This window comes from Daktulosphaira vitifoliae, unplaced genomic scaffold, assembly GCF_025091365.1.
Source record: "Daktulosphaira vitifoliae isolate Bord-2020 unplaced genomic scaffold, ASM2509136v1 Scaffold_2, whole genome shotgun sequence".
In the NCBI taxonomy this organism is placed as follows: Eukaryota; Metazoa; Arthropoda; class Insecta; order Hemiptera; family Phylloxeridae; genus Daktulosphaira; species Daktulosphaira vitifoliae.
The window spans coordinates 23,506,296-23,533,848 of NW_026099573.1; the positions used below are offsets into that span (position 1 = coordinate 23,506,296).

General features: G+C 25.6%; 2 protein-coding genes across 6 annotated transcripts; both read right to left on the reverse strand.

The window, feature by feature from the left end:
- Nucleotides 1-5,827: 5,827 nt before the first annotated feature.
- LOC126898970 (uncharacterized protein PF3D7_1120600-like) lies at nt 5,828-21,397 on the reverse strand. 4 transcript variants are annotated; one of them, XM_050673406.1, is made up of 3 exons: nt 21,375-21,397; nt 15,882-15,994; nt 5,828-8,871 (listed from the first exon to the last, which is right to left on the reverse strand). In XM_050673406.1, exons 2-3 carry the CDS (start codon nt 15,945-15,947, stop codon nt 6,028-6,030), a joined length of 2,910 nt encoding a protein of 969 aa, XP_050529363.1. In that variant the 5' UTR covers nt 15,948-15,994; nt 21,375-21,397; the 3' UTR covers nt 5,828-6,027. The 4 variants fall into 4 exon arrangements, with proteins under 4 accessions (XP_050529363.1, XP_050529362.1, XP_050529361.1 ...); XM_050673405.1 differs by lacking the exon at nt 21,375-21,397 and adding an exon at nt 18,598-18,947; XM_050673404.1 differs by lacking the exon at nt 21,375-21,397 and adding an exon at nt 18,343-18,588.
- A 1,279-nt stretch (nt 21,398-22,676) lies between these two features.
- LOC126898985 (coenzyme Q-binding protein COQ10 homolog B, mitochondrial) lies at nt 22,677-25,128 on the reverse strand. 2 transcript variants are annotated; one of them, XM_050673433.1, is made up of 4 exons: nt 25,055-25,089; nt 24,918-24,953; nt 23,572-23,751; nt 22,677-23,318 (listed from the first exon to the last, which is right to left on the reverse strand). In XM_050673433.1, the coding sequence occupies exons 1-4, from the start codon at nt 25,072-25,074 to the stop codon at nt 22,856-22,858; spliced, it is 699 nt and encodes a 232-aa protein (XP_050529390.1). In that variant the 5' UTR covers nt 25,075-25,089; the 3' UTR covers nt 22,677-22,855. The 2 variants fall into 2 exon arrangements, with proteins under 2 accessions (XP_050529390.1, XP_050529389.1); XM_050673432.1 differs by having other exon boundaries at nt 24,918-25,128.
- Between the last annotated feature and the right edge of the window lie 2,425 nt (nt 25,129-27,553).

Consider the following 27,553-nt stretch of genomic DNA (forward strand, 5'->3'; position numbering starts at 1 on the left):
ACCATACATACAATAGTATAGCCCATAAAATATATGGAATATGTTTACTTAATTAAAAAATATTTATAATACGTACTGAATCGTTTCTTGTCAAGGATCTTTTTAATAATGATGACACCCTTATTATTATAATCATCCAGATAGATAATTAATATGCGCTCTAATATTGTTTATCATCTCGATTCAATAATCAATTAATATTATGTGTAAAAAACATTTTTTTATTACCTTTAAGTAACGAATCGCTACTATTATCTAACAATGTTCCTTTTATTAAATGTGTCTTATAAAGTTTTATATATTTATACATTTTAATTAGTAATCCTCTTTAGGTATCACTGTCCCTGTAAATTCAGTTTTATTAATTATCATTAAATTATTTAAAATTATAACGAAGAAAATGAAAAAGAATATTTATTATTCGAACCTAAATAATATTTTTCTATAACATTAAAACAAAATTACAATACTATATACTTAGACATTTCGTGTAACTTATTTTTATTGTATAAAACAATCAATGATGTTACCTGCAAAATGTTAAATTCTATTAATATTGTTTGTTCTTAAAATATTAATATTAATGAAAATTTACCATAAATTCTTATAATGGAAAATTTTTTAAGTTTATATATAAGGAGAGAGAAATCTTTAAAGCAAAAATATTTACATAGTGAAGACACAAATTTATTTTTTTAGAAAAGGTATGAAAAATGTTGCTATGTACATCCACTTTCAAAACAAAACACTGAATATTCCATTGAAACATTTTGATAATAGTACATTTTTAAAAATTATAATACCTTCTAAATTTACTTTTTGTAACAATGTATAATAAATAATAATTTATCTAGGTGTTAAACTATTTAAATTTTTTTAAGTTTTGTATTTCATATGTTGTACAAATTTGAGATTCATAAAGTTTTTAAATTTAGGAACAATTTTCAGAGAATTACATTGCATTTAAGTAATCTAAGTAGTGTTAATATTTAAGCAAAATAATTTTTTTAATATTTTTTTTTTTGATAATATATTGATCAGATATTCCAAAGAAGTTAAAAATAAATTTAACTACTATCTTTTAAACCTGTTCCGTCGAATTGGCCTGTACGAAACAACACTGTAGATAAACCGGACCTTATTTATGTTATTGTAAACAACAATTGAGTAAAAATTAATTGAAAATTTAGAAAAAGAAATTGAAAAAAATGTTTATTAAACTAGTGTAAATAATTTGTATGCAGGAAAGCAAAATGTTTAAACTTATTACATCTTCTGTTGTTACAACTTTTTTAAAATATAACATAAGTCTCTACTTATATATATTTGATTTAAATAAACATCATAATGTGATGTTTAATAATAAATTTAAAGTCTTTAAATTATAATGAATTTTTTTAATTATTCTAATAAACAAAATTTGAGGATTTTATTGCACTTATTATTGCATTTAATAATAAATCCTCAAATAAGTTATAAATTAACATTTCAAAAATATTTTTAAAAAAGGGTTATCTCAACATGTTTCATTTAATATTCCGCTTTATTTATTTTTTAAATTGTACCTACTAAAATAACAAAAATATTTATAAAATAAAATTTCACTCCCTTAGACAAAACTTTAAGTGGAGAGGACGCAACTAGACTTAGCCCCCTTCATACTCACAAAAAGCGCCCTCTTAAAATTTCTCCGAAAATTAGTTAGCATCGATAACGCCCCTGCATACACACAGACGAACAAATTTTTTTAGTAGGAAAGTTTTTAAATCATAATATTAAAAATATTACTCAATATTTGAAATAAATATGAAGGGAAGACGAAACTTCGTAGGATTTTTGTGTCATAGACATAAGATGAGTGGATAAGCATCACTTAAAATGTTTGAAGCTTCTCAACAATCACAAAAAATATACAGAATGCTTTAATATTTACAAAAAGTTTAATTTAAAATTATGTCCATTTTTTGCAAGACGTTCATGAATAAATACAAAATATTTTATAGTTATCTAATTTTTAAGTCATTGGGTAATAATATTTATTAAAAAACATATATTAAAATACTCCTTTGCAAAAAGAGAAGTCTAGTATATCTTTTCCAATTTAACCAATGTAGCTTATCTATATTAAGTCATATATAATACACTACATTTTGTTAAAAAAGTAACTTCATTGCTTTTATGTTTTAACAGAATTTAAAGCAAAATCTACTTTTCCTTATTTGTATTTAGATAAAATTGTATTTGATAAATGAATGTTTTATTTAAAAATCTCTTGATTTTCAAACTTGAAATTGCCTTTATTGTAAGATCTATGGATCGTGCCACAAATAGCAATATATAGTAACAATAAATAATTTTAACTATAATATAGTGTTATTGTCATTGTATTATTATCAAATGACATTAACATTATTTTAAAATTTTTGTAACTACGAAAACTTTTTATAATGGGGATATACTTTTATTTACTTAAATTAAGTATTAGTTTACCAAACATTTTTAAATAAATAGCTAATTTAATTAGCTTTTGATATTTAGGAATTAGATATACAAATAGTGTATCTAACTTATACACTACACATTTACTAAATTATTATCATATTCATTTCTTTCGTCAGAATCAGTAGTAAATGTGCACGTTTTTGATTTGAATCCATTATAAATTAAAGCAAATAATTATAAATATACAAAATAATTGCAATCGCTTATGATGTACTGAATAAATTTTAACAAGTTGCAGGAAGTAAACAAAACACTAATACTTTGTGTATTATTCTACCCGTTGCCATATTTTTAGTAGTTCCATTGATTAAATCAACATTTGACTGTGCAAAAAAATAGAGCTTTAACCCACCTATACTATATTATTTAACGGGTGTATTTAATCATTTAGTTTTTATACAATTTCATTATTCCAATTCGTTATGAGTGCGTAGAAACAATAATATTATTGTTAATTATGAAAAACGGCCCATAAATCATTAAAATTCTTCTAATACATGAATTTTATTCACATTCAATGCAGATATTTAACATTTATCTGGGATCCTGAAAAATAATATAAATCTTAAGCACTTAAATATATATCAACTCAAAATTTCCTTCAATTTGATATAAATGGCGCATAATTCGAATTAAAATCGTATACATACATAATAGTATAAAAGCAAAACACTATTACACGTTCGATGTGCTTCTATCTTTTTATATACTTTATAATAAACAAAAATTGTTCAATGTAGATGACAACTTTTTAGAAAATACCCGAATAACTTTATTCTGAATTCAAATTTTTATCAATTTATTAAATTATTTAATTACATCGTTATTATATAAATGTGTTTTGATATTACTTTATTTTTGTTTTATCGGTTTGCATTAGACAGGCACAGCTGCGCGAAATCATAAATTGACAGTGATTAGCGAGTGAATACTTTAGAATAACTTGCAATGTAGAGTGGGGAAAAAGTGGGACTTAAAACAATTCCAAGTACCCCTACCTGGTAAGCTAACTACAAATAGTACTATGCGTATTCAAAACATTTTAGTTATTTTTTTTTTCAAAGATAGCAGCACAGCTATCTTTGTATTGGAATCTAAAGAGATTAACTTATATACGTAATGCTTTTAATTCAGATACTCATTGATGTATTAAATAATTTGGCACTCTGAGACAACGAAAGTTTTCCATCTTTGAAAAATTATTTAAAGAACTTTTATTTGTTTCAACAAATAAGGAAAAGACCTAACTAGGTTAAAATGAAGCGCTAGCGCTGGAATAGCTTGAGTCATAAATTAGTTAATTTACAACGGCTTGAATTATTCATCAATTGATGTATTAAATGCTAAATTAACTTAACCCTTGAAAGTACTTTTACTCTTTTTAGTACAATCTGTATTAGTAGATAGCGGTATCCCACAAAAGCTGAGATTGATTTTAATGTAAAATTTAACTTTTGTGACTAAAGACATTTTGATGTTATACGCCTTAACTATAATATAGTCCATATTTCTTACAATAATTATTAATATTCTAATTATAATAATTATAATAATTGTATTAATATTATAGAATAATTACTAACAAATTCGACATGTTAAATTCCTATATGACTATATAAAAATTAAATTTTTATGGATCCTAATTTTTACAGTAAGTTAATAAATCATATATGAAATAAATAAGATTATTAATACTGTACTATTCTGATAATGTATGTACAAACTTATATACTAATGTAACCATCCTGAAATTTATATATAACAAATAACATTCCTTAATAAAATTTTCAAAAATAGAGCTATGCGCAAATTCAAAATCCCAATAAACTCTGTGTGAGCATAAAAAAAAGTTCAAAGCGAAAAATATACATTTGAACAGTAAGCTTACTATAAAGTCAAAGTTCAAATTAAAGATACATATATATAACAATAAACTTGATTAAATATAACAACAAATTTTGTATTATAAACATATTTAAAAGAAATCGACGGAAATTATCTGTACACTTAAGAAAATAAACATAATTATATAAATAACAAATATAATATCAAAACAAAATGATGGTTAATGATCTAACCCAATCAATTATTATGTGACAACATTAATATATATAACAAATTAATTGATTAAAAATTTTAATTGAGATAATAATTGATTTTCTACAAATTATGGGTCACAATATATAATTGCGCGTGGACCTTAAAGAAAAGCTCATAGAATGGTGAAAAAAGAACTAATTGAATTAATTTTTTTTATCTCAAAAATATCATTGAGCGGGTCTCGTAAAAATTTCAAACCTCAAGTCGTAAAACGCTGGCGTCAGTAAACGTTTTTTTCGAAAACGATCGATATTTTAAAACGTTCATGAGCGACCAGCAAAAATTTTCCGACCATGGCCAATAATATTCCTGGACTCTCGTGACCGAGTGCTTTCGTTGGAAAAAAAAATTTTGAAAATCGGAGCACACTAAGTAATTTTCCCAGAATAGCATTTTTTTCTTGTTCTATTATATAATAAAATTTCACTCTTTAAGAATACTATTTTAAGTTTACAAAACACTTTTATAAGACTATTTTTAAGCATATATTTATTAATTAAATCGAGTAAAGGCATAATTTGATTTTCGCATACATTTTTGAAAATTAGTTGATGGACTTATACCCCATAAATAGGATAAGAATACGTTTTTGTTTTTCATTTTATTTCAGTTCATCACTCACTAAATAATGTTCAAATCTCACTATTAATTCTTAATTTTTATTTTTTGATAGTTAATCTAGCTAAAAACAATAAAAATTGCTTATAACTATCATATACTACGAGTTATAAACGATAAAAAAAGTGTACACTTTTACATCAGGTTATTCTAATAAATTTTTGTTCAACTATAATTAAAATGTAATATTTTAATTCTTTTACTTTTTTATAAAATCAGAATTTAAGCGATTTTACACAAATTTTATTTTATTTACTTTAATATTTATTTATTCCTTTTATAGATTTTTTTTAATGCATAAATGTGTTACAATTTTTAGTTAATTTTAGACAGAAATAGTTAAGATTTTTTGGAACATTTATATTGTTGTTAAAAAAATTTAACATTTTTATTAAAAAAAATATATTTTTATTAACATTTTGCTTAGTTGGTGATAATCCATTTTACTTCTTTTGGTTTTTACATAATCTATTTTCTAATTGATTTTTAATAATAATCATTTTTTTAATGTATTTTGCATTAAATTTGTACAATATTTTTATTTTTTAAGATATATATTATATATATCTTAAAAAATGAAATCATGAATAAATTAAATAGTATGCAATATTAAAAAATTAAAATTTAATATGTAATTTTTATTCTAGGTGTTAATAAAAGTCAACACTTTGAATAAATTAAAAGTTAATTAAAAATTTAATAAAAATAAGCTTTATAAGAAATGTAGTTTTATAATTTTGTAACTTAAGTCAATGGGTTGAAATATTTTCAACGCCAAGATATTTGTTAAAAATTCTAGTGTTTTTTTTATTGTTCAATAACGTCTGATTCGTTGTAATTTTCATTATCTTCTTCTAAATTTTGTATTTGATGCATATAGTCGTCAGTAGAACGATCGTTGTATACTTTTTCGGCTATTTTACTGTTATCTTTTTCTGGACAACCTTGATCCGGTTGATTATAATTAACCGTAAGTTCATCATTAACCGGGTCAGTCTTTACATAATTTCTGTAGTCATTTTGATTTTGATAATAATAATCGTCATGGTAGTTGCTATTTCTTGGATTTTGTTCGTCGTAACTATTTGAAGTATAAGGTTCTTCTTGATTCTGAGATCTATATTCTGTTTGGTCATTTTGATAATAGTAGTCATCATAACTCAAATTATAATTGTTGACCTGTTGAACTGGTTTATATTGTTGATCTTGTTCAGCTCTCATATATCCTTCATAATCATAATACTCATTTTGTGTTTGTGGATCTTGCTCCTTATCTTGATCATTTTGGGAATCAGGTTGATAGTAATATTGCTCGTTGTTTTGTCCCAATGGATAGTTGTTGTAGTAATAATTATCTTGTTGGTGTCCCTCATTGTCTGTATATTTAGATTGTTCATAGGAACTATTTTTTTCATTATTAGTACTATTTTCATGATAGTAGTAGTTATTTGAATTGTATGGAACTTGATCAATATATTCTTGATTCATAGGTTGAATATGTTCATCGTCTGGTTGATTTCGGTAATCATAATATAGATCTTCAGTTTTCTCTTCATATTTTCTGTCATTGTTTTCTTCTATTGTTGGATAAGCACTAATATTTTGTTCTTGTGTCAATGTATTAAGGTCTATTTCTGGTATTATTCCATGTTCGTTAACATTTGGCTGATAGTAATTTGTTTGATCATCATAATTGTCACGTACTTTATTATTTGAGGTCGAACTATACTCAATACTTACTTGTTCAGTAGAATCTTCTGGATCTCTAATAGTGTGATCAACGAAATTTTGTTCATTGTTTAATTTCCAATCATTTCCATCATTTAAAAGATAATTACTATCTTGTGAATTTTGTTTACTAATTTGTCTATCTTCGAGTTTATCTTCAATATCATTATCAAAAACAGGAGTAATAGATTTGTCATATTCAACCGAATCATTTCGATAAATTACAGATTTTTCTATTGGATTACTACCTTGCAAATTGCTGACAATTTCTAATATCTTTTCGGGCTGTTCAAAATTTTTAGTAATACCATCATCACTAAAATCTTTTGATAATTTTCTACATTGATCATTTTCTGAACACTTATTTTCATACCAGTTCTCTGAACTAAGATTAAGTTTTTCATAATTTTCTTTACCTTGAATAGGACTCTCATTTTCTTTTTTTGATATCGTATCAGAAGAAAATAAACTTGGTGTTTGTAAATTTTCCGATTCGTTATTTATTAAAGTGTTTGGTAGGGTGTTATTATTACTTTCATGTGTTATTTTTATATTATCTGTAGTTGATAGCTGACAAAAATTATCTTGTGAATTTTCTGCCTGTTCATTAGAAGTAATACTGAATTTCTGATCATTTTTAATAGTGCTGTGATAGGAATTAACAAGACTTGCTTTACGTAAAGGTTGTTCATTTCTGGTTTGACAATCTAAATCAAAACTTATCTTCTTGGGCGGCATTGTAAGTTTATTAGTTTTAACGTTAATAGAAGTTAGTCTTCTACTACTGTTATTTATATTGATGTCATCTAATTCATTTTTTACTTGTTTTTCTAATGTCGATGGAGCAGATTTAATTTTTAGTACATCTTCACCATTAAACTTAGGCCAACATTCTTTATTTTCATCCGAATATCTTTGACGTATTTCTGGATTACCTGTACTTCTAGAAGGGTTTACTTCAGCAATTTCACTACCAATTACATACCTCTGAGAATCATATTTAGGTACCCAGCTACTACGCAAGCCCGACACATAATCTTTAATAGTTTTCTCCAATAAACCGTCTGAATTTGGTAAATAATTATTTGATGGCCTGCTGTAAATTGGTGATATGGGTCGCTTTATATTTTGTTTAGATTGATATTGATAAAAATCTTCTAATCCATTGGGATAATAATTGTCGTCATAATCAAGACCTATATTATTCAGTGAATAATATTTAGTGCAGTGGTTATAATTGGGTTTAGTTGATTTAATTAGATTTTTGCCAAAATAATGTCTATTCGAGTACCCGTAGTTTATTTCCGGATAAATAGGTTCTTGTCTGACGGCTTTTGTTGGTTTCCTAGAGCGCTGATACATACAAGGATTTTCTTCTTCAATATATCGTTCAACAGGTTCCTGATTGTAAAATCGTTTTACAGATTGCCATGGATACTGGGTACTGATTTTTGAGGTTGGAAAATAATAAGCATCTTGAATGTGATCTTCTATTTTTGAAAAACGATAGTCCAAAATAGGATCATACTTTTTGGGCTCATAATGTGAATAGATAAAACCTTGATACGAGGGATCTATATATTCTCGTGCTCGTAACTTATAATTATCATTATAAACGTTATTGTAACAGTTATTTGACGACTGTAATAGCGGTTTTGGTTTACAATCAATAGCTTTGTTTCGTTTTATCATCCCTAATGGACCGTCAAGTACTAAATAATTGTTGATGCAATCAGAATTGGAAGGATAATATTTATCTACAGTATTATAAGATTTATGTAGCGACAAGGTAGGTTTTAAATCCATTACATCCAAATACTTCAACCTTTGATGCATAGCTGAACCTTCTAACAATGAATTTTGCTCTTGAATTGTTTCATCTAATGTTAACTTGATCATTTTTACATAGTTATCACATCGTTCCTGTAAATCGGAATTAAGTAAATTTATATTATTTTAGCGCAAGTGTTTATTAAGCTTTGTAGGAAATATATAGTATTAACAAGAAAAACATTTTTTTATGTTATAACAATTTAATTTTATTAAATTACTTTTAGCGAAAACTATTACCATTATAATTTAAATCAGTAGCGGATTTTTGGAGATTCAGTATATCTGGATCCTCTAGACACCGATACATTATTAACCCAAAACCAAATTAATCTGTGGGTGTTTAATGGCTGATTATCGAAAGTGTACTAAAAATCGTGGAAATAAAAAGTCATTGAAACAAACCTTACCACTAGACTACCGTGCATTTATGAATCAGATCCCAATATACTTCCATGTAGGTTTAAAACGTGATGTGCGGCCAAGGGAAACACAGTACCATATCATAGAATATAGGTAACATTTAAATGAAAATTTCAAGTAAACATAATTTTTCAATAATTTGATTTCAATATTTTCATCCAACCCTTGTAATTAAGGGAAACTCATAAAAAAATTAATTTGGTATTTAGGTAAAAAGAAGATTGCTAAAACTCCTGTGGTTTTGGGCTAGAATTATACCACAGTATTCTTTCTTATTATAAAAGGCGACTAAAAAGATGTAACGGAGTGCAATAAAAAATTAATTTTTTTAACATAAATTTTGAAAATGTTCCGGAAAGTCTGACACTTTTATATATATCTTAAATTAAAGTTAATGTAATATACTTTTTTATGAGAAAAAAAAAAATTTCGGACTTTATCTTATCTTCATGGTGAAAATGGCTACCGAATGCTATTTTTGTGTGAAAATTTTCGATTTTGTATTTTCCATTTTTAACTTTAATATGCTATAACTTTTTGAAAAATGTATGGATCAATACGATTTTTTCATGAGAAGTAGTATTTATATACATCTCTTATTTGACATACTGTTTTTTTAAATCGGATCATTTCCCTATATACGAGGGGGGTTTAAATCTAAAAAATGCATATATAAAGTAGAATTTTTTCAACTAAACTTTTGAAAGTGTTCCGGAAAGTCTGACACTTTTATATATATCTTAAATTAAAGCTTATGTAATATACTTTATAATGGAAAACAAAAATTTCGGACTTTATTTTATTTTTATGGTGAAAATAGATATCAAAGTTAATAAAAAAAATACGATTTTTGTAAAAAAATTCTTTTTTATATTTTTAACTTTATAATGCTATAGCTTTTTGAAAAATGTATGGATCAATATAACTCTTTTTTTTATAGATGCATGATGTCTTTACCTATCATTTGGTATATTTTTTTTTTTTATATCTGACCCTTTACCTGCCTACAGGGGGGGATTTAAAATGACAACTCTTTCACAAAAAATTTATTTTTTCGAACTTTTTTTGTTTTCTTTTACATAAAACTGCCATAACTTTTTTAAAAATGATCAATTTAATATAATTTTTTTTTATAGATGCATGATATCTTTATCTATCATTTGGTATATTATTTTTTATAAATATGACCCTTTACCTGCCCACAGGGGGAATTTAAAATGACAACTTTTTCAACTTAATTTTTGAAAGTGTTCCGGAAAGTCTGACACTTTTATATATATCTTAAATTAAAGCTAATGTAATAAACTTTATTATGAAAAAAATAATTTCGGACTTAATTTTGTCGTCACGGTGAAAATGTCTACCAAATGCTATTATTGTGTGAAAATTCTCGATTTTATTTTTACATTTTTAACTTTATAATGCTATAACATATTGAAAAGTGTATGGACCAACATAATTTTTTTATAAGAAATAATATTTTTTAATAATCCCTTTTTTATTCGACATACTTTATTTTAATTAGGATATTAATAAGGAACTAGCAGATCATGAAGCTTTTGGAATAATCCACCAATTTTTTAAAATTAAACACTATCTAAAGATTTGCATCGAAGCGTTTTTTTTTTATAGTGATTTTAATCACTGTCATATATCATTATACTTAATCCAACTATGCCAAGTCACCACTGTGCCGCGATCCCCCTGTGCTGGTTTTTTTTTCTCCTGAGGATATTGATGAAATATTGATTGAGGTAAAGAATTTCAGACGAAAAAGAGTTAAAAGTGTTGATTTTAATAATCAATACTTAGCAAGAGGAGAGTGTTAAATTTTTACGAAAACAATTATATTGTAAGTAAAAGTAGTCTATTTAAGTAAAAGCGGGTATGGGAAGAAATGATAAACATTCACAACTTATGCAAGACATAAAAAATAAAACTGCTTGTATTTAAAACCGGATGAAGGGAATTCCATAGTAAATTTAAAAAAAGAAAATTATTTTAATATAGTTTAAAAATGATTCAAGAAGGTGCCTAGGAAACCTTCAAAATGAATTTATTAAATAAAATTATAAGAAGGTTACAAATGTTATTAATAGTTAAAGAAACGTTATGTTTTAAAATTTCAATCCTATAATATTTAAACAGCAAAATTTGCCAAAAGTATATTACCCGGTAAGTAATATGTGACCTATTGTTTTGAATATTAATGTCCTAACTTACAATTTGGCTAAACACTTAGTTAGAGTATTTTGATCTATTCAAAAATTCAATATTTTTTCAGTTAAAAATAATATTGACTTAGTTCAAAAGTTATCTGGTTATACTATTCAAATAATGATAGATTAATTCTTTTGATGTTGTAGCCTTATGTACAAGCATACCAATAAAAATAACAATGGATTTTTTTAAAGGCCGGCTAAAGGAAAAAACATAGAACAGTATAAAATATATGAGTTTATTAATTTAACCAAACATATGTAGGCATTAATATTTAATACTTACATTCAAGAGGCCATAGATATTATAAGAGAGAGGACACAGCTAGGAATATAGGTAAATGATCACAGAATAGACATGCTGAGATTCGTGGATGATATTGCAATAATAACGTAGAATGAAAAAGATCTAAAAAAGATTTTAGGAACATTGTAATAGGTGATGGAAAAAGATTGGCATATGAAAAAAAACGCAAAGAAGACGAAAGTCCTAGTATGTAGTAGAAACAATAAAATAAGAACAAGAATAAAATTAAAGGACGATGAAACTGTAGAACATGTAGAAAATGTCATATATTTGAGTAGCACTAAAAGTCTAGATGGGAGATGCAAAAAGGAAATTATAAAGAGAATATTCCAAGCTAAGGTGACATTTAATAAGAAAAGAAATCTTTTTACTTCAAAAAACATTAACCTTATTACTAGAAAGAATCTACTAAAAATAAACATCTGGAGCATCATGTTATATGGATGCGAAACATGGACTATTGCAAGAGATGAATTAAAAGAATAGAGACATTCGAAAAGTGGTGCTACAGGACGATGGAAAAGATAAGTTGCACTGACAGAATTACTAATGAAGAAGTTTTAGAGTGGGTAGCTGAGAGGACATTAATATGGAGCACATAGAAAAGGCTAAATTAATTAATATATCATATTTTAAGACACGATGGGTTGCTATTATTAATCTTAAAAGGAATAATCGATGGAAAAAATTATAGAGGAAGACCAAGATTGCAAACTATAAATCAGATAATAGAAGATCTAGGATGTAATTCATATCAAGAATTGAAGAGGAAGACTAGTGATAGAGAAACATGGAAGTTGTTGCAAAACAATCATAGATTAAATATTACAGAAGTATGGGTCAAAAAGTTTTTCAATTTCAAAATAAATTTTATAAGTAAATTTAGGGTACAGCAATGAAAAATATCACACATGATAATTTTGCAGCAATAAACAATAAAACACTTTTTTGGATTTATTAATTAAAGAGTAGGGAACACTAAGTTTGGAAATTTATCGGAAAAACATAAACACGTTCAGGTACATTCCAAATCACAGTTAGCAACACAAAATGATAGCTTTCAATAATATGGCTTACAGATTAGTTAATACTCTGATAAATAAAATAGATGTTAATAAATAACTGGAGGTTATAAGTGAATTCGTTAGATGTAATAGATATCATAAATACTTAGTTTCAAAATAAGTTTGGACACAAAAGTGGAATAAAACAACCCAGCACGGGGGGGTCACAGCACAGTGGTGACGTGGCGTAGTTGGATCAAGTATAATGATATCTTACAGTGATTAAAATCACTCTCATAAAAAACACTTCGATGCAAATATTTAGATAATTAAAAACAATTGGTGGATTATTCCAAAAGCTACATGATTTGCTATTTTATATCTTCGACTAGATACAATTTGTGATCTTTTGACGAATCTTCGAAAGAAATCGGTTTGGTGAGAGCATAGAAAAGTGGTAACAGACACAAAAAAAAAAACACATCATAGTAAAAATAATACCTTCTCAGCTTCGCATCGAGACTAAAAGGGAATGCAGCATATACACTTATCAGCATGGGAGAACAAAAAGTAATAACGTCACCTATTTTATATTATTCGGTTATTTTGAACGGATTAGCTAGAATCATTATGAATTTTGGTAAAACTTAAATAACTTCTAAAAGCAATAATTTAAGGGATTTATTAGGTAACCCTAAAAATAAAGTAGAAGAAGGTGGTAATCGAGCATTTATAAAATACAATGTGTAAGTTGTAATAAATGTAAAGTAGATAAAAAAAAAAGTAGGGGTCAGGTTCAAAGAACACTTAGGAAACGTTAAAAATCATTAAGTTGATAAATCTCTAGTGGCTGAACATTTATTGACACATAATCACTCCATTAAATATATAATNCTCCATTAAAACCATAAAACTAATTATAAACGTATATAATTACAATGAACTTAATATAAAGGAAGCGATAACATTTTTTAAGAATAAAATCATTTTTATTACTTGGGATTTTAGCCCACTAAANATTACAATGAACTTAATATAAAGGAAGCGATAACATTTTTTAAGAATAAAATCATTTTTATTACTTGGGATTTTAGCCCACTGAAAAATTCATTGTTAAACTTCTGAAAAATGGTGAAGTGTGATAACTGACTAGGTGATAAAATCACTTAATGATAAGGTCATTAGGTCAAAATATCATAAAAGGGAGTATTATTCGTTTGGGGTGTCAGTATGTGTTTAGTTGTTACATTGAAATATTTTTTATTTTTGTTACCGTGATTTTTTAGTAATTTTTATAGCATTTGAGTAAAATATTTTTTATTTTAAAATACATTTTTTTTAAATATTTTTAGTTTTAAACTGACAATACAACTTTTCAAAAGTAAGGAATAACAGAATAGCAACATGAAATATAGATCATTGAGAGTTTGTAAAAAACTCAAAAATATTTGGAAAGGTTACGACTCAAACTCTATATTTTGAGAATAAATTAATTAAGATAGGCTTGACAAGGAGATGATGTAAAATCGCAGGACTAGGGATAATATTAAACAAAGAGCTAGTTATAAGATCAATACTATTGTATAATATAATAAAAGAATAATAGCTATTAAAATATGGTTAAAAAATCGGTAATATATATAACTCAAGTATGCATGCCTACGTCTAGCCACAAGGATGATGCGATATAAGTAATTATCCAACATAAATCAGTAATATCAGAGATGGCAAAGAAAAAAAAATTTAATCATACTAGGAGACTATGACGTCATTGTAAGATAGGAATCTAAATGCGATGTAATAAGAAAATTCGGTCTGGAAAAACATAACCATAAAGGTGAAAGGCTAATAAAATTTTGTAAGAAGATTAGTATGATAGTTATCAACACTAAGTTAGCACAATCTAAACGCAGATGATATACTGGGATTAGCCCGGAAGGATAACAGATATTAATTTGATTACATATTATTAAAAAAAAAGATACAGAAACCAGATTAAACAATATAAAATCTATACGATAGATGTGAACTCAGATCATAATCCTGTCATTATGGAAACAAGATTAAGTTTTAAAAACTCAAAAAATCTAATATCAAAGAAAAAATAGATTAGAGCTTAAAAAGAAACAACAAGGAGAAACTTTTATGAGGAAGTGAACGAAACTATAAATAAGTACCTAATCAAACAGTGTTTTAAAGACAAGTGAAAAAATCTAAAAAAAACTATTTTAAAAACAACTTATAATAATTGTATAAAACTTAAAATATTTTATTATAATCGTGTTAACGTTAAAAAACATTGTAAAAAATAAAAGAATTAGCAAATAATGCAGATAAATTAGTAGGAAATCAGATGTTATAAATATGAGGGAATCAATTAATAAATGGAGGATTGACGGTTTGACCATAATCGTTTCCGTCTTTGGTAAACTTAAGTGCTATTTTTTATATTTATATTGTTGTTATTAAAATTGTGTGTTTGATATTATCTTAAAATCTTGTATCTGTGTGTTACGATTTTATATTTAAAATAAAACTGTTTATAATCGTTCTAAAGACTCATTATTATTATCTTTTTTTAAATTCCATTATTGTTATTATTTGTGTGCTCAGCCAAAGTTAAGATTGGATTGTTGATCTTTTAGTCAATGCCAATAGTTATTATATGAGCTGGCTAGTCTCTGAGTGTAATCATTCTTCAGTTGGTAGACTGAAAAAGTAGTTGTATTGGTGACCAACTCGTCTGTTACTATAAAACCGTAAATTAGTAAAAACTAGTTAAACTTATAGATATTAGAAAATGGTAATATAAAAATTTAAAAACCGTTAAAAATATCATAAGAAAAAAACTGTTTGACATTTTTTATCATATTATAATAAACAGAAATAGGGATCCCCTTTACAAAAAATTAAAGTTTAGATTTTTTAACCCAGAATGAATGAAAAAAAAAATGATTAACTACATATTTAGAATTTTTTGAATAAAACAATTTTTTGTTTTACAGAAATTTAAACCTCATTATTTTTCAAGAAATTGAATGTCTTATCTTTGATTGATCACACTGCATATATAGTCTAATTGAGTTACAGTCTATAGTTAATAGTAAAATAGAAATACTTGAAATGAATAATTTTATCTTATCTACTAACTCTTAAAATTCGCATCCTATCAATTTTTTCGGCCATCAATCCAAAATTTTTTTGAATTATATCCATTTCTTTTGATCTGATATACCGCTAAACGTTTAATGAATGCCCCAGTTCTAAAAAAAAATATACATAAAATAGTTAATAAGTGTATTATGACTTCAAAAGATTTTTAATTCGTAAATTGTTAAAACTTCCAATTTTTGTGATAAGCTTACGTTTTAAAATAAAATACTTAATTTTTTTAAGAAACCTAAATTAAAAACTTTACCTTTAAAAGATTAATTTCAATTATAACTATATATAGTTAAGTCATTTTTTATTAACTTTTAGAGAATTATAAAAGTCGGGACAAATCTATTTATAACATTAATTTATTTTATATTAATGTTTGAAATAAGAGGTCTAGGTAATTATGATTTAGTTTTTATTAATATAATGACTTGTCTAAAGACGTAATGTCCTAATCTTAAAACCTCTTTGCTATAAAAGGTATAACATAAAAATAGTTTTATACATAATAAAACGCAATAGAAATAATTGTACGTACTAAGCGACCTTCGTTTTTGGGATTTTATTATCCACAAATCGTCTTAAATATTAAACAAATTTATCTAAAATTCCAAAAATAATTTTTTTGAAGTAATTCATATTCAAAAGTTGTAGTAATAGATTAATTTAATTTATTAAAATGCGTGTTTAAAATATTTATTAAAAATTATATTTTAAAAAATTTTTGCATTTTCATTACTTAAAAACGGTAGCACAGTGAGGTCGCGGCATAGTGGAGACATTGCATAGTAGGGTCCAGTATAGATTTAATCTGACAGTGATTAAAATCACTATCATAAGAAACGCTTCGATGCAAATCTGTAGATAGTGTTTAATTTTAAAAAATTGATGGATAATTGCAAAAGCAACATCAACTTCTATTAAAATAAAATACAAAACCCATAATTATCATACAAAAATAGTATATTTTTCAATATGGTAGCCATTTGCGTATAGAAGATAGATCGTCGGGACAAATTTTTTTTTTTCATTTTGTAGTACATAAAATAAGCTTTAATTTTATATATGTTTAAAGGACGCAGTATTTCCGGAACATTTTCAAAAATTAAGTTGAAAAAGTTATTTTTTGTAAAAAAGTTACTATTTTAAATCCTCCCAGTGAGCAGAATAAGTGTTAGATTTTCAAAAAAAATTATATCAAATGAAAGGGAAATATCTAAGGTTTCAATACAAAAAAATATTATTTTTATTTGTTCATTTTTGAAAAAGTTATGGCAGTTTTAAGTACAAAAAACATCCCGATAAAATGTAATTTTTATCGCAAACATTACATTTTTTTTTAAATTTTCGACAGCCATTTGCACATAGAAGATAAGATGTCGGGACAAATTTTTTTTTTTCATTTGATAGTATATAACATAACCTTTGATTTGATATATGTTTAAAGGACGCAGTATTTCCGGAACATTTTCAAAAGTTCAGTTGAAAAAGATCTATGTTTTTTACAATATTTTAAGTTTTGAACGCCCCCTATATAAGGGGAAATTGTCCAATTTTAATAAAAAGTATGTCAAATGAAAGATGTACTTATAATGTATTTAGAAAAAAAAAATTTGTGCTGATATATACATTTTTCAAAAAGTTATAGCATTTTTAAGTTGAAAATTTAAAATCGAAAATCGAAAATTTTAACACAAAAATAGTGTTTTTTTAACTACGGCAGCCGTTTAAATGTAGAAAAAAAAGTGTCGGGACAAATTTTTTTTTTTCATTTTGTAGTACATAAAATAAGCTTTAATTTGATATATGTTTAAAGGACGCAGTCTTTCCGGAACATTTTCAAAAATTAAGTTGAAAAAATTAATTTTTGTAAAAAAGTTGCCATTTTAAATCCCCCCCAATGAGCAGGTTAAGTGATAGATTTTCAAAAAAATGATATCAAATGAAAGGTAAATATCTAAGGTTTTAGTATAAAAAAAAATTATGTTGATTTGTTGATTTTTCAAAAAGTTATGGAAGTTTTAAGAAAAAAAAGTGAAAAAATTTCGAAAATTAGCGATTTTTAAATTTGTAATTTTTTTGGATATTTCCCCCATTTGCGGGGAACGAGGGAATTTTTTTCAATTTTTAAGGGTAATGTCTTCAACTAGATACGATTTGTGATCTTTTGACGTATTTTTGAAAGAAATCGGTCCAGTGAGAGCTGAGAAAAAGTGGCAACAGACAAAAAAAAAAAAAAAAAAAAAAAAAAAACACATCATAGTAAAATTAATACCTTCTCCGCTTCGCATCGAAGCTAAAAATTGCTGTTATTGATAAATTTTAAAATGTTAAAATTAATTATTTGTAAAAAAAAATAATTATTATCTAAAATTTTGCTATTAGGCTATAATATTATGTTAAAATAAAAATTTGTAGCTTAACTCTCATTTAAGTTATTGCTTATTATTACCTTAAACAACGATGTTCATTGATACGCTTTACTTTTAAGTATAATTAACTTTCAAATTAAATATTTTTGAGTTTGATAAACAAGACCACTCCAACATTTAACCCATCGTATAATCAAAATGTTTAAATAAGAAATAATTTATGAATTATAATTAAAATTTGAATAACGTTTTTACAAAACATTTAATGATTTAGAAACAGAGAATGTGTAAAGAAAACTGCAAAATGCGTTCTATCCAGGCTATGAATAGTTTACCTTAAAAGTTAATTTGATCGGTCGCATGATGTCTCCTTAAGTGCATTGTCGGCATGAACTACTGTCAATTGTCCTTGAACAAAATTTTTATTTTGACAAAAAGACGAAACGATGACAACTAGTAATCATTATGTCAGCTTTCATTGTAGCTTGCCCTAGTTTTTTAATACTTTAAAAGACGCTACAAAATCACTATTCACAACTAAATTGCGTGCGGCGCACAAGACACGCGACTCCAGCCCGCGACAGCACAACTTTCGACTTTAGTGCACCACTCACATCAAGTTTTATACTCATCTATCTATATACATAGTATTATAATGTTTAAGTTTTAATCATTATAGAACAATCACAATGACATACATAAAATTCAAAAGTACGAGGTTCAATCGTTTTCAACATTGCGCATCATACTCTACCATACGATTATTATTGTTACTATTTTTCTCTTTAATTTTATTTTTTTAACAATATCATGCAATGTGACTTTAACGTTTTATCAGATACATAGGCGTTATACTTTATTTTAGTTTTTTACGATAAATTCAGTGTCAGTGGCGGTAGTGACTGTCACCGATCCAAAAAGACTAGCACGTCATCTAAAATCTTTTTGCAGTCCTGTTCAACGAATTCGCGATTTATTTAACAAATTCATTAATTACATGTTTAAACTATTAGAATGATGTCAGTCGTTGAACATAAATGTGAGCACGTTTATGCATACACTATCATAGAAATTCTTTTCATAGTGTATGTCAGAATAACTGCTATAAAAAGAGCCTCAAGGTTTTTTTTATAGCTGTTAATTTAGGATAATATATTATACTTTTTTCCTATTCATCGCTTTTTTTGAATCTATAAATATAATACAATAAGAATAAAATACGTGATTTTAAATAAAATTTACATGAATTCACATAGATTTAAAATTAAATTGATTAATCTTAAATGTCTTTCGCTTTGTTTAACAGCTCTGTTTAAAGCCAAAATATGGATTTTTAAATGTACTACAATATTAAAAAAAAAACCAGCACAGTGGAGTCGCGCCACAGTGGGGACGTATCATAGTTCGGTCAAGTATAGAAGATATCTGACAGTGATTAAAATCACTATCATAAAAAACGCTTCGATGCAAATCTGTTGAAAATGTTTAATTTAAAAAAAATTGGTTGATTATTCCAAAAGCACCATGATTTCCTATTTCCTTATTTATATCCTGACTTTAAGTTTTATAAATTATAAGTGTAATATATAAATAAATATTTATTATAGCAACTAAATATAGTATGAAATTGATATTTAATATTGTAATTTTATACTAAAATCGTAATTTTAATCATTCACTGTGATGTCTGTTTTCACCGTGTAGACAAAATAAAGTCTGATAATTTTTTTTTGCCATAATAAAGTATATTACATAAGCTTTAATTAATTTAAGATATATATAAAAGTGTCAGTATTTCCGGAACACTTTAATTTTTTGTGAAAAAGTTGTCATTTTAAATACCCTCCTGTGGGCAGGTAATAGGTCATATATAAAAAAAAAATATACCAAATAGAAAGTAATGATGTCATGCATCTATATAAAAAAAAAAATATATTTATTATAGGGTAATAAATTATGTCTAAAATATTATGTTAGATATAATAGTCTTTTATAATATAGAGATCATTATTGACGAAAATGTAATAAATTTCGATTAATAAAGAAATAATGATAGCGTCGATGATCACTTCTTGCCTTTGAAATACGATCAAATTTAATATAAAAAGCCCAAAATAATGAGCATTCTGGGACAAATATTCACAGAGGCACTCACTACGTTCAATTAGTCCACACTTTCATAACGAAATATATGCGAGAAGTAATCCGCCATCTCTACAATTATATTTGTACAAGAATACAATATCTATTTATTTAAAAGTGTCTGAGAAAATATCAAGGTAGAAAACTAATAATTTCACCAAAAATATATAAGGTTTATAAATTAATTTTATGAGTACATAGATTAAGTAGACATATAGGAAAATCAAGTGATCATCAATAATAAGAAATATACCAAGTAAATTTAATAAATCGATAATGTTTGTACAGAGTTACTTGACAGAGTTATATCTTTGATGTGTCTATTTCAGGAGCTAGGTTGGAGGTTCATACGTATAGCCACCTTACCACTCTGGGTAGACACATGAGATGACTCAATACCACCTATCATCGATAACCGTCAAAACTCGTGGCATTATTGATATTAATGAATTAACAATTAATCACAATAAGTTATTTTTAACTCACTACATTTGACAAATTAATTTTATAAATTAAAATTAAAACAAAATGAAAAAAAAATCATATTCTTATTCCATTTACGGGGTAAGTATCAACTTTATTTTCCTCCCCAACTACTTGGGATCAGCCAACCTTATCCGAAACTTCCACTTGATACGATCTTCCACATCATCTACGCTCACATCAGCCGATCTCATATCACATTCAACTACATCCCTTTATTTTTCATTTAAAAATAAACACACTTAAACAGTGGTGTGCCCAGGAATTTTAAATGGGGAGGGATGTCATAACTAATAGGTATTAATACAACCAAATACATTTAATGGGGGTGAAAGAATTAGAAAAATATTAATAAGGGGAGCTTCAGAGGTCAAGCCTCATTAAAATATTTATTAATATTTTGTCTTTTGTATGATATGATGTAATGTTATGAATGTGTTGAAACTTTCATGGATTGTCATATTATTTGAAAAGCTTGAGGATTTACCCATGTGTTGCAGTTGATTGCTGACGTTTCGGACTCATTGCACAGTCCATCATCGGAGCGATAGTTACTACTCAGTGGCTGAAACTATACTGGCGGCTTATCTTGTTATCAGTTTGTTTTTATACGTTGGTTGTTGATCATATCAGTTGTTTACCGTATCGGTTGTTTATCATATCTGTTTATGACTCATGTTGTTTACGGTATCTTGTTTTTGTTGACGACTTTGTTTTTGATTATTGTTGTTGTTTTTGACATTCTTGGCATTTTGGTCTTCCTTTTAGTAAATACTAAACAAAGAAACTCATTTTGGCAAACGAATGTACAAAGAGGCAATAGAAATCGAAAAATGTCCAGAGAACTTAAACAGAGAAGACGGATGGAAAATAAGCAAAACTTGGTTACCCATCATACACCAGACAAAAAGAAAATCAACTAACAACACTGAAAACAGTTCAATACAAGAAAAAGTTACTATCAATGTAATGGAAAACTGTCGGTACAGAAAAGGAAGACCAAAATGCCAAGAATGTCAAAAACAACAACAATAATCAAAAACAAGATACCGTAAACAACATGAGTCATAAACAGATATGATAAACAACCAATACGGTAAACAACTGATATGTTCAACAACCAACGTATAAAAACAAACTGATAACAAGATAAGCCGTCAGTATAGTTTCAGCCACCGAGTAGTAACTATCGCTCCGACGATGGACTCTGCATTGAGTCCGAAACGTCAGCAATCAACTGCAAACATGGGTGAATCCTCAAGCTCTTTAAATAATAATGATGTAATGTTGTTATACAAATATACAATGTAATAATTGCAACTTTATAATAATATAATTTCCGAACAGCAATAATTTCAATTATTGCTGTTAGGTACTCGATGCTAGAAAAAAACGCAATGGGGAGGGATATGACCCCTAACCTCCCCCCTGGGCATGCCACTGCACTTAAACCTTGACTCCATCACCTTCTTCCTTCAACAAAGGAAAGGTAAAGGTCAACTAATTTTCAAAATTATTTTATTTAAAAACCCGTAGTATTATAAATACTCAAAATGTATCTACAATATTGATGATAGAGAAAAACTTAGGACATATTCGAAATCAACATTAAAAAATCTAACAGAGACTAAAACAAAAAAATGTATAAATATTTATAACCCAAATTTTCTCAAGTTGTGTAATATCATCAATAAATTAAATTAAACACAATTATGATCTGTGCACACAAGCTTTTCATTTTGAATTTCATAACACACTATACAGTTTTTTTTAATTTTAAGAAGCATAACTATGATTAAATATTTACATATTTCATTGTAAATTAAAACTTTTGATTCACACATATGAAAGACAGATTGTAAACTAACACTAAAATGAATAAACATAACAATAATAAAGAGTTAATTAACATATTTTATAAAATGACTATACATAAAACTTCTCTATCTAAAATAGTGAAATAAATAGTTAATGTTCACTAAATGGTAATAGTTTTAGTTGTTGCGCCTTTATAGTAGGTTGGCCATAGCGTTTTGCAGCTTCATCAAAAAAAGCTTGTTCCATTTGTTTTACAAGCTCATTAAAAAACATATTAGTTAACTTTGAGTGTAATTGTGATTTAAATTCATAGGAAACAAAAAAATTTATAACACAAGTATTGGACTTATTATTTAATCCAGGATTACAATTCCATTGGGTAACTAAATGATTAAATAAATTTCCTTCATGACACTCAGCTCTAATCACATGAGGACGTTGAAATGTAACATGTGACATATAATTTTCAATGATTGGAGGAAAACCTATTTCCAAAAATGTTTTTACATAATTATCTTTTCTTATTTTAACTATTGATTGGCGACAAAATGGTAAAAATCTTTTATAATTTTCTGTATCTTGAATTACATCAAAAATTTGTTCCGGTGAGTACCTAGAAATTAATTTTTAGAATATAAATTTATTATATAATATATAATTATAGTATATAATATAATTTTAAGTTGGTTTTATTATTAACTATTAAAGAAGTAAGCAAGATCTGAGTGTATGGGTACACTTAGACCAATAAATTCATAATGAGTATCCATATTGAATTAGTTATTTAGTTTTATCATCAAAGTATTGTTACCATTATTTAACACATGGAAAAATTAATTTAAGTTTATATATTTAAGCTAATTTACCCAATAAGTTTTCGATCCCGGTAAATTTTTCTGTCACTTTTTCTATTATATGGTAATAATAAACTAAAAATTGTGCGCTTTTGAATAGCACAGTTGCACATGAATAATTTTAATAGAGTATTATTATAAATAAGTAAATTATACTGTTTTTCATTTCCATTAACAGCTATTTGCCATATTCTGAAAAAAATATAATACTTATTTTAAAATAAAATATATAAATAAAAAAAAAATTGATTTCCTAAGTAATTCCTCCAAACAGACAATAATTGAAAAATAATCCACTGATAAAAGAATTACATTTGAATTTTTACAAGAATTAAATTTAAATATTTTAAGTAGAATTTAAAACATTTAAACTAACACCATGATTAAAAATATCAAAAATTAATGTTTTCTCATAAAAATTGGATTCAAAAAACTATACATAACATAATCTGAGAAGGCAAAAATAAATATATAATGATGTATAAAAATGTTTAGACTTATACAGAATGCTTCACACTTAACTGACTATGATTATAATTACCATTTTGTTCAAATTTTTATTGTAATAATAATTGTCTTTTTAAACAATGTGAAAAGCATATTTTTTATTATTCATTACTAATAAGAGCTTGGTTGTGATGGGTTGATAACATTTTAAGACAATAACTCATTCAGTTTTAAACATTTCAATTTATAAAGTGGGTATAAGTCTTCGTATCAATCTTCCTAGGTAAAAAATATTAATAACTTTGGAAATACTTGTCCAATTATGTAATCAATCACTCATTTTCTATTTTATAAGCTAGTTAAAAATGTATGTTTCCATAAAAAAATATTGAAGTTAACACCTCAATAAGATATAAGGGATGAATATAAAAATTATTTTATAACAAAAAATATATATATATATATGTAATTAACAAAAGCAAAAAATAAATAAATAAAGTTATTATTTAAAGTAAAATTGAATGGCTAGCATAAAAGGAAGCACCTTATATTTATACTTATATACTTTATACCTTTTATACTTAAAACATTCTAATATTTATTAAATGTTGATCTAAACCTAAACAATTGATTAATGTTAATTTCAAAATTGGTTAATCACTGTTGATTATAATTCATTAGCTAGAAAATCTTTAAAATTTAAATTCCTAAAATATGAAAAATAATAAAATCCTGTATAGTTTTCTTAAGGAATGATTTAATCAAAGTTATCTACGAAAATCGTAGGTCACAAATTTTAGTACATATTGTGTTATTGATTTCCATGTTTCACATAATGCAACTTTTTACATTTGTAGATTTACTTTAGCTGATTAAATATATTACGTAAATTACTACAAATAAAATCATACTTATTTTTGGTACACGTATTTGAGTGAACAAGTCTTCTGAAAATCATACAAGTCATCTTAGACATTTCTAATTAAATTTGAAAAACTAACACTTAAATTAAATAAATAAAAAAAATATAAATTATTTTTACTAGCACCTAAGATAACTTAATAACATTGAAATGTGTACTAAAATACTTATTAAAAAACAACTATTATTGTTGCAAAATAGTGTTTACATTTAAAACGTAAATTTTTGAAGGCCAATTGCTGAATTATAAGTCATAGTTGTCATATACAATTTTATAAAATATCAGTTACAATTATAGTGATAAATTTTATCAATAACTGTTATCTTATCATGTTATCACACTTTATTTGGGGATGCTACCGTTGATATCAATTTATATTTTGACAATTTAACTTTTTATATTAAAATCAAACACAATATAAAATAAACAGCTAAATAAGTATTATTAATATAATTGTATAACTATGATAATATACTTTAAAAAATGTTAAAAGCCTATGCTTCTAAGGCAGCTAATATGTATAATGTTAATTCTTTACCAAATTTAAATTCTGGATTTCATATGGATACATATTGAGAAACACGCGTTACACAGTCCCTAATAATATAGTAGGTTTTACATAAATGAATGCCGATGTTTTCTTGAATTGAGTTAATTGAAATTCGATTTTTATAATTAGCTTCAGCTTTATAATTTAAGGAATTTAACTTTTAGTTTCGATACAAAACTGAGAAGGTATTAATTTTACTATGATGTATTTTTTTATTATATTTTTTTGTGTGTCTGTAAACGCTTAATCTCAGCTCTGACTGGACCTATCTTGATGAACAATGTATCAAAATATCACAAATAGTCGACGACATTTTAAAATTTAAGTAGAAAAATGTGAGTTTTGTAAAATAATTGTTAATTTGAATCCCTCCTTGTAGGCAGGTAAAGCGTCAGATTTTAAAAAATATCATATCAAATAAGGGAATTTCTTAAAGTTTCAATATAAAAATAATTATTTTTATTTATTCATTTTTTATTAAATTATGGCAATTTTTTGAAAAAAATTGAAATTTACCGATTTTAAAAATTGTAAATTTTTGGGGGATTTCCATCATTCAGGGCAATAAGAAATATATGTACTTTTTTTTTTTTAATTTTTATAAGTATTTTATATGAAAAATGAATAAAATGAATAAATTTATTTTAGTTTAAACAACACATTTAATTCTGAATATTTTATATAAAGTACTCAATTTGACCAATCATTGTTTGACCTTATTTATAATTTTCTTAAATGGGAACCCTTATTTTTAACTTTATAATGTGATAGAAAAAAAATTACAAACAATTTTGTTCTTATAATTTTTTTTATCCGATTAACCGTTCTTCCGTTACAGCTTGTTAAAGTTAAGTGATTTTAGGCCAAATTTCTATTGTTATTTTTTTTATTAAATACAGAAGTCATTATTTTTATTTGCTGTTGCATAAACCAAATTTTATTGATCAAGTTATGACAGGTAAATTAGCTATAAAATTTACTATACACTAAATGAGTGATAACAATAATAGATTCAAACTGGGTTTTCGATGTATTCTTAATAGCTAAGTCTATGGTTTTGTAAAACTAAAGAATCTAACAAAAATACTGGTTACACTGCCACCGATATTATGAAACGTAATAAATGACAATATTTTTTCTGGAAGTCAAAATCTTTAAACAATTATAGAACGTAAACGGTTGTTCGGATAAAAAAAATTATAAGAACAAAATTGTTTGTAATTTTTTTTTTTATCATATTATCAAATCAAAAATAGTGGTTTCCATTTAAAAAAAATATAAATAAACATTTTTATTCCTGAAGGGATAAAAAAATTATTTAACTTCATATTATTGTAGAGTTTTATAAACTTAATAATTTTTCTTTTCACAAAAATTTCAAATTCTCAATAGTTTCTGAGAAAATAAGTGTCTTACCAGATTTCGATCACCTTGTATATTTGACAAATATGAGTCTATTTATATATTTTTTAACGATTTTTTATATTTTAAATATTAATTAGCATTAAAATATTTATATTGAATAACAACTCTATAAGGCATATGTTTTAATAAATACAATCAAATAAGTCCAGCAAAATTATATTTCATTTATTATTAAACACAACTTTTTAAGGATTATTTGAAATTAATGCTAACCATTTTGATCTTCAAAAACAATGAATATTAAAATAATTAAATTTAAATAATTTGTGACATTTTATAAATAATTATTTTTTCATAATTATACTGGATTTTAAGGGCTTCTCAATGAAAGATTAGGTTAAAATAATTATAAATTTTCGAAAAAGGGTTAATAAGAAATTTATATATATTAAGAGTCCATTGGTGAAGTTTCCGGATCCGCACATAAAAGTATTTAAAACTAGGAAGAAAACACTGAAAGATTATCCGGCAATTATAACAGGAGAAGAAGCACACACAAAGTTTAATAATGACACAGTGAATTATATATATTTTAGCTTCAATGTGAAGCTAAGAAGGTATTGGTTTTACTAAGATATGTTTTAGCTTCGATGCGAAGCTGAGAAGGTATTGGTTTTACTAAGATGTGTGTTTTTTTTTTTTTTTTTTTT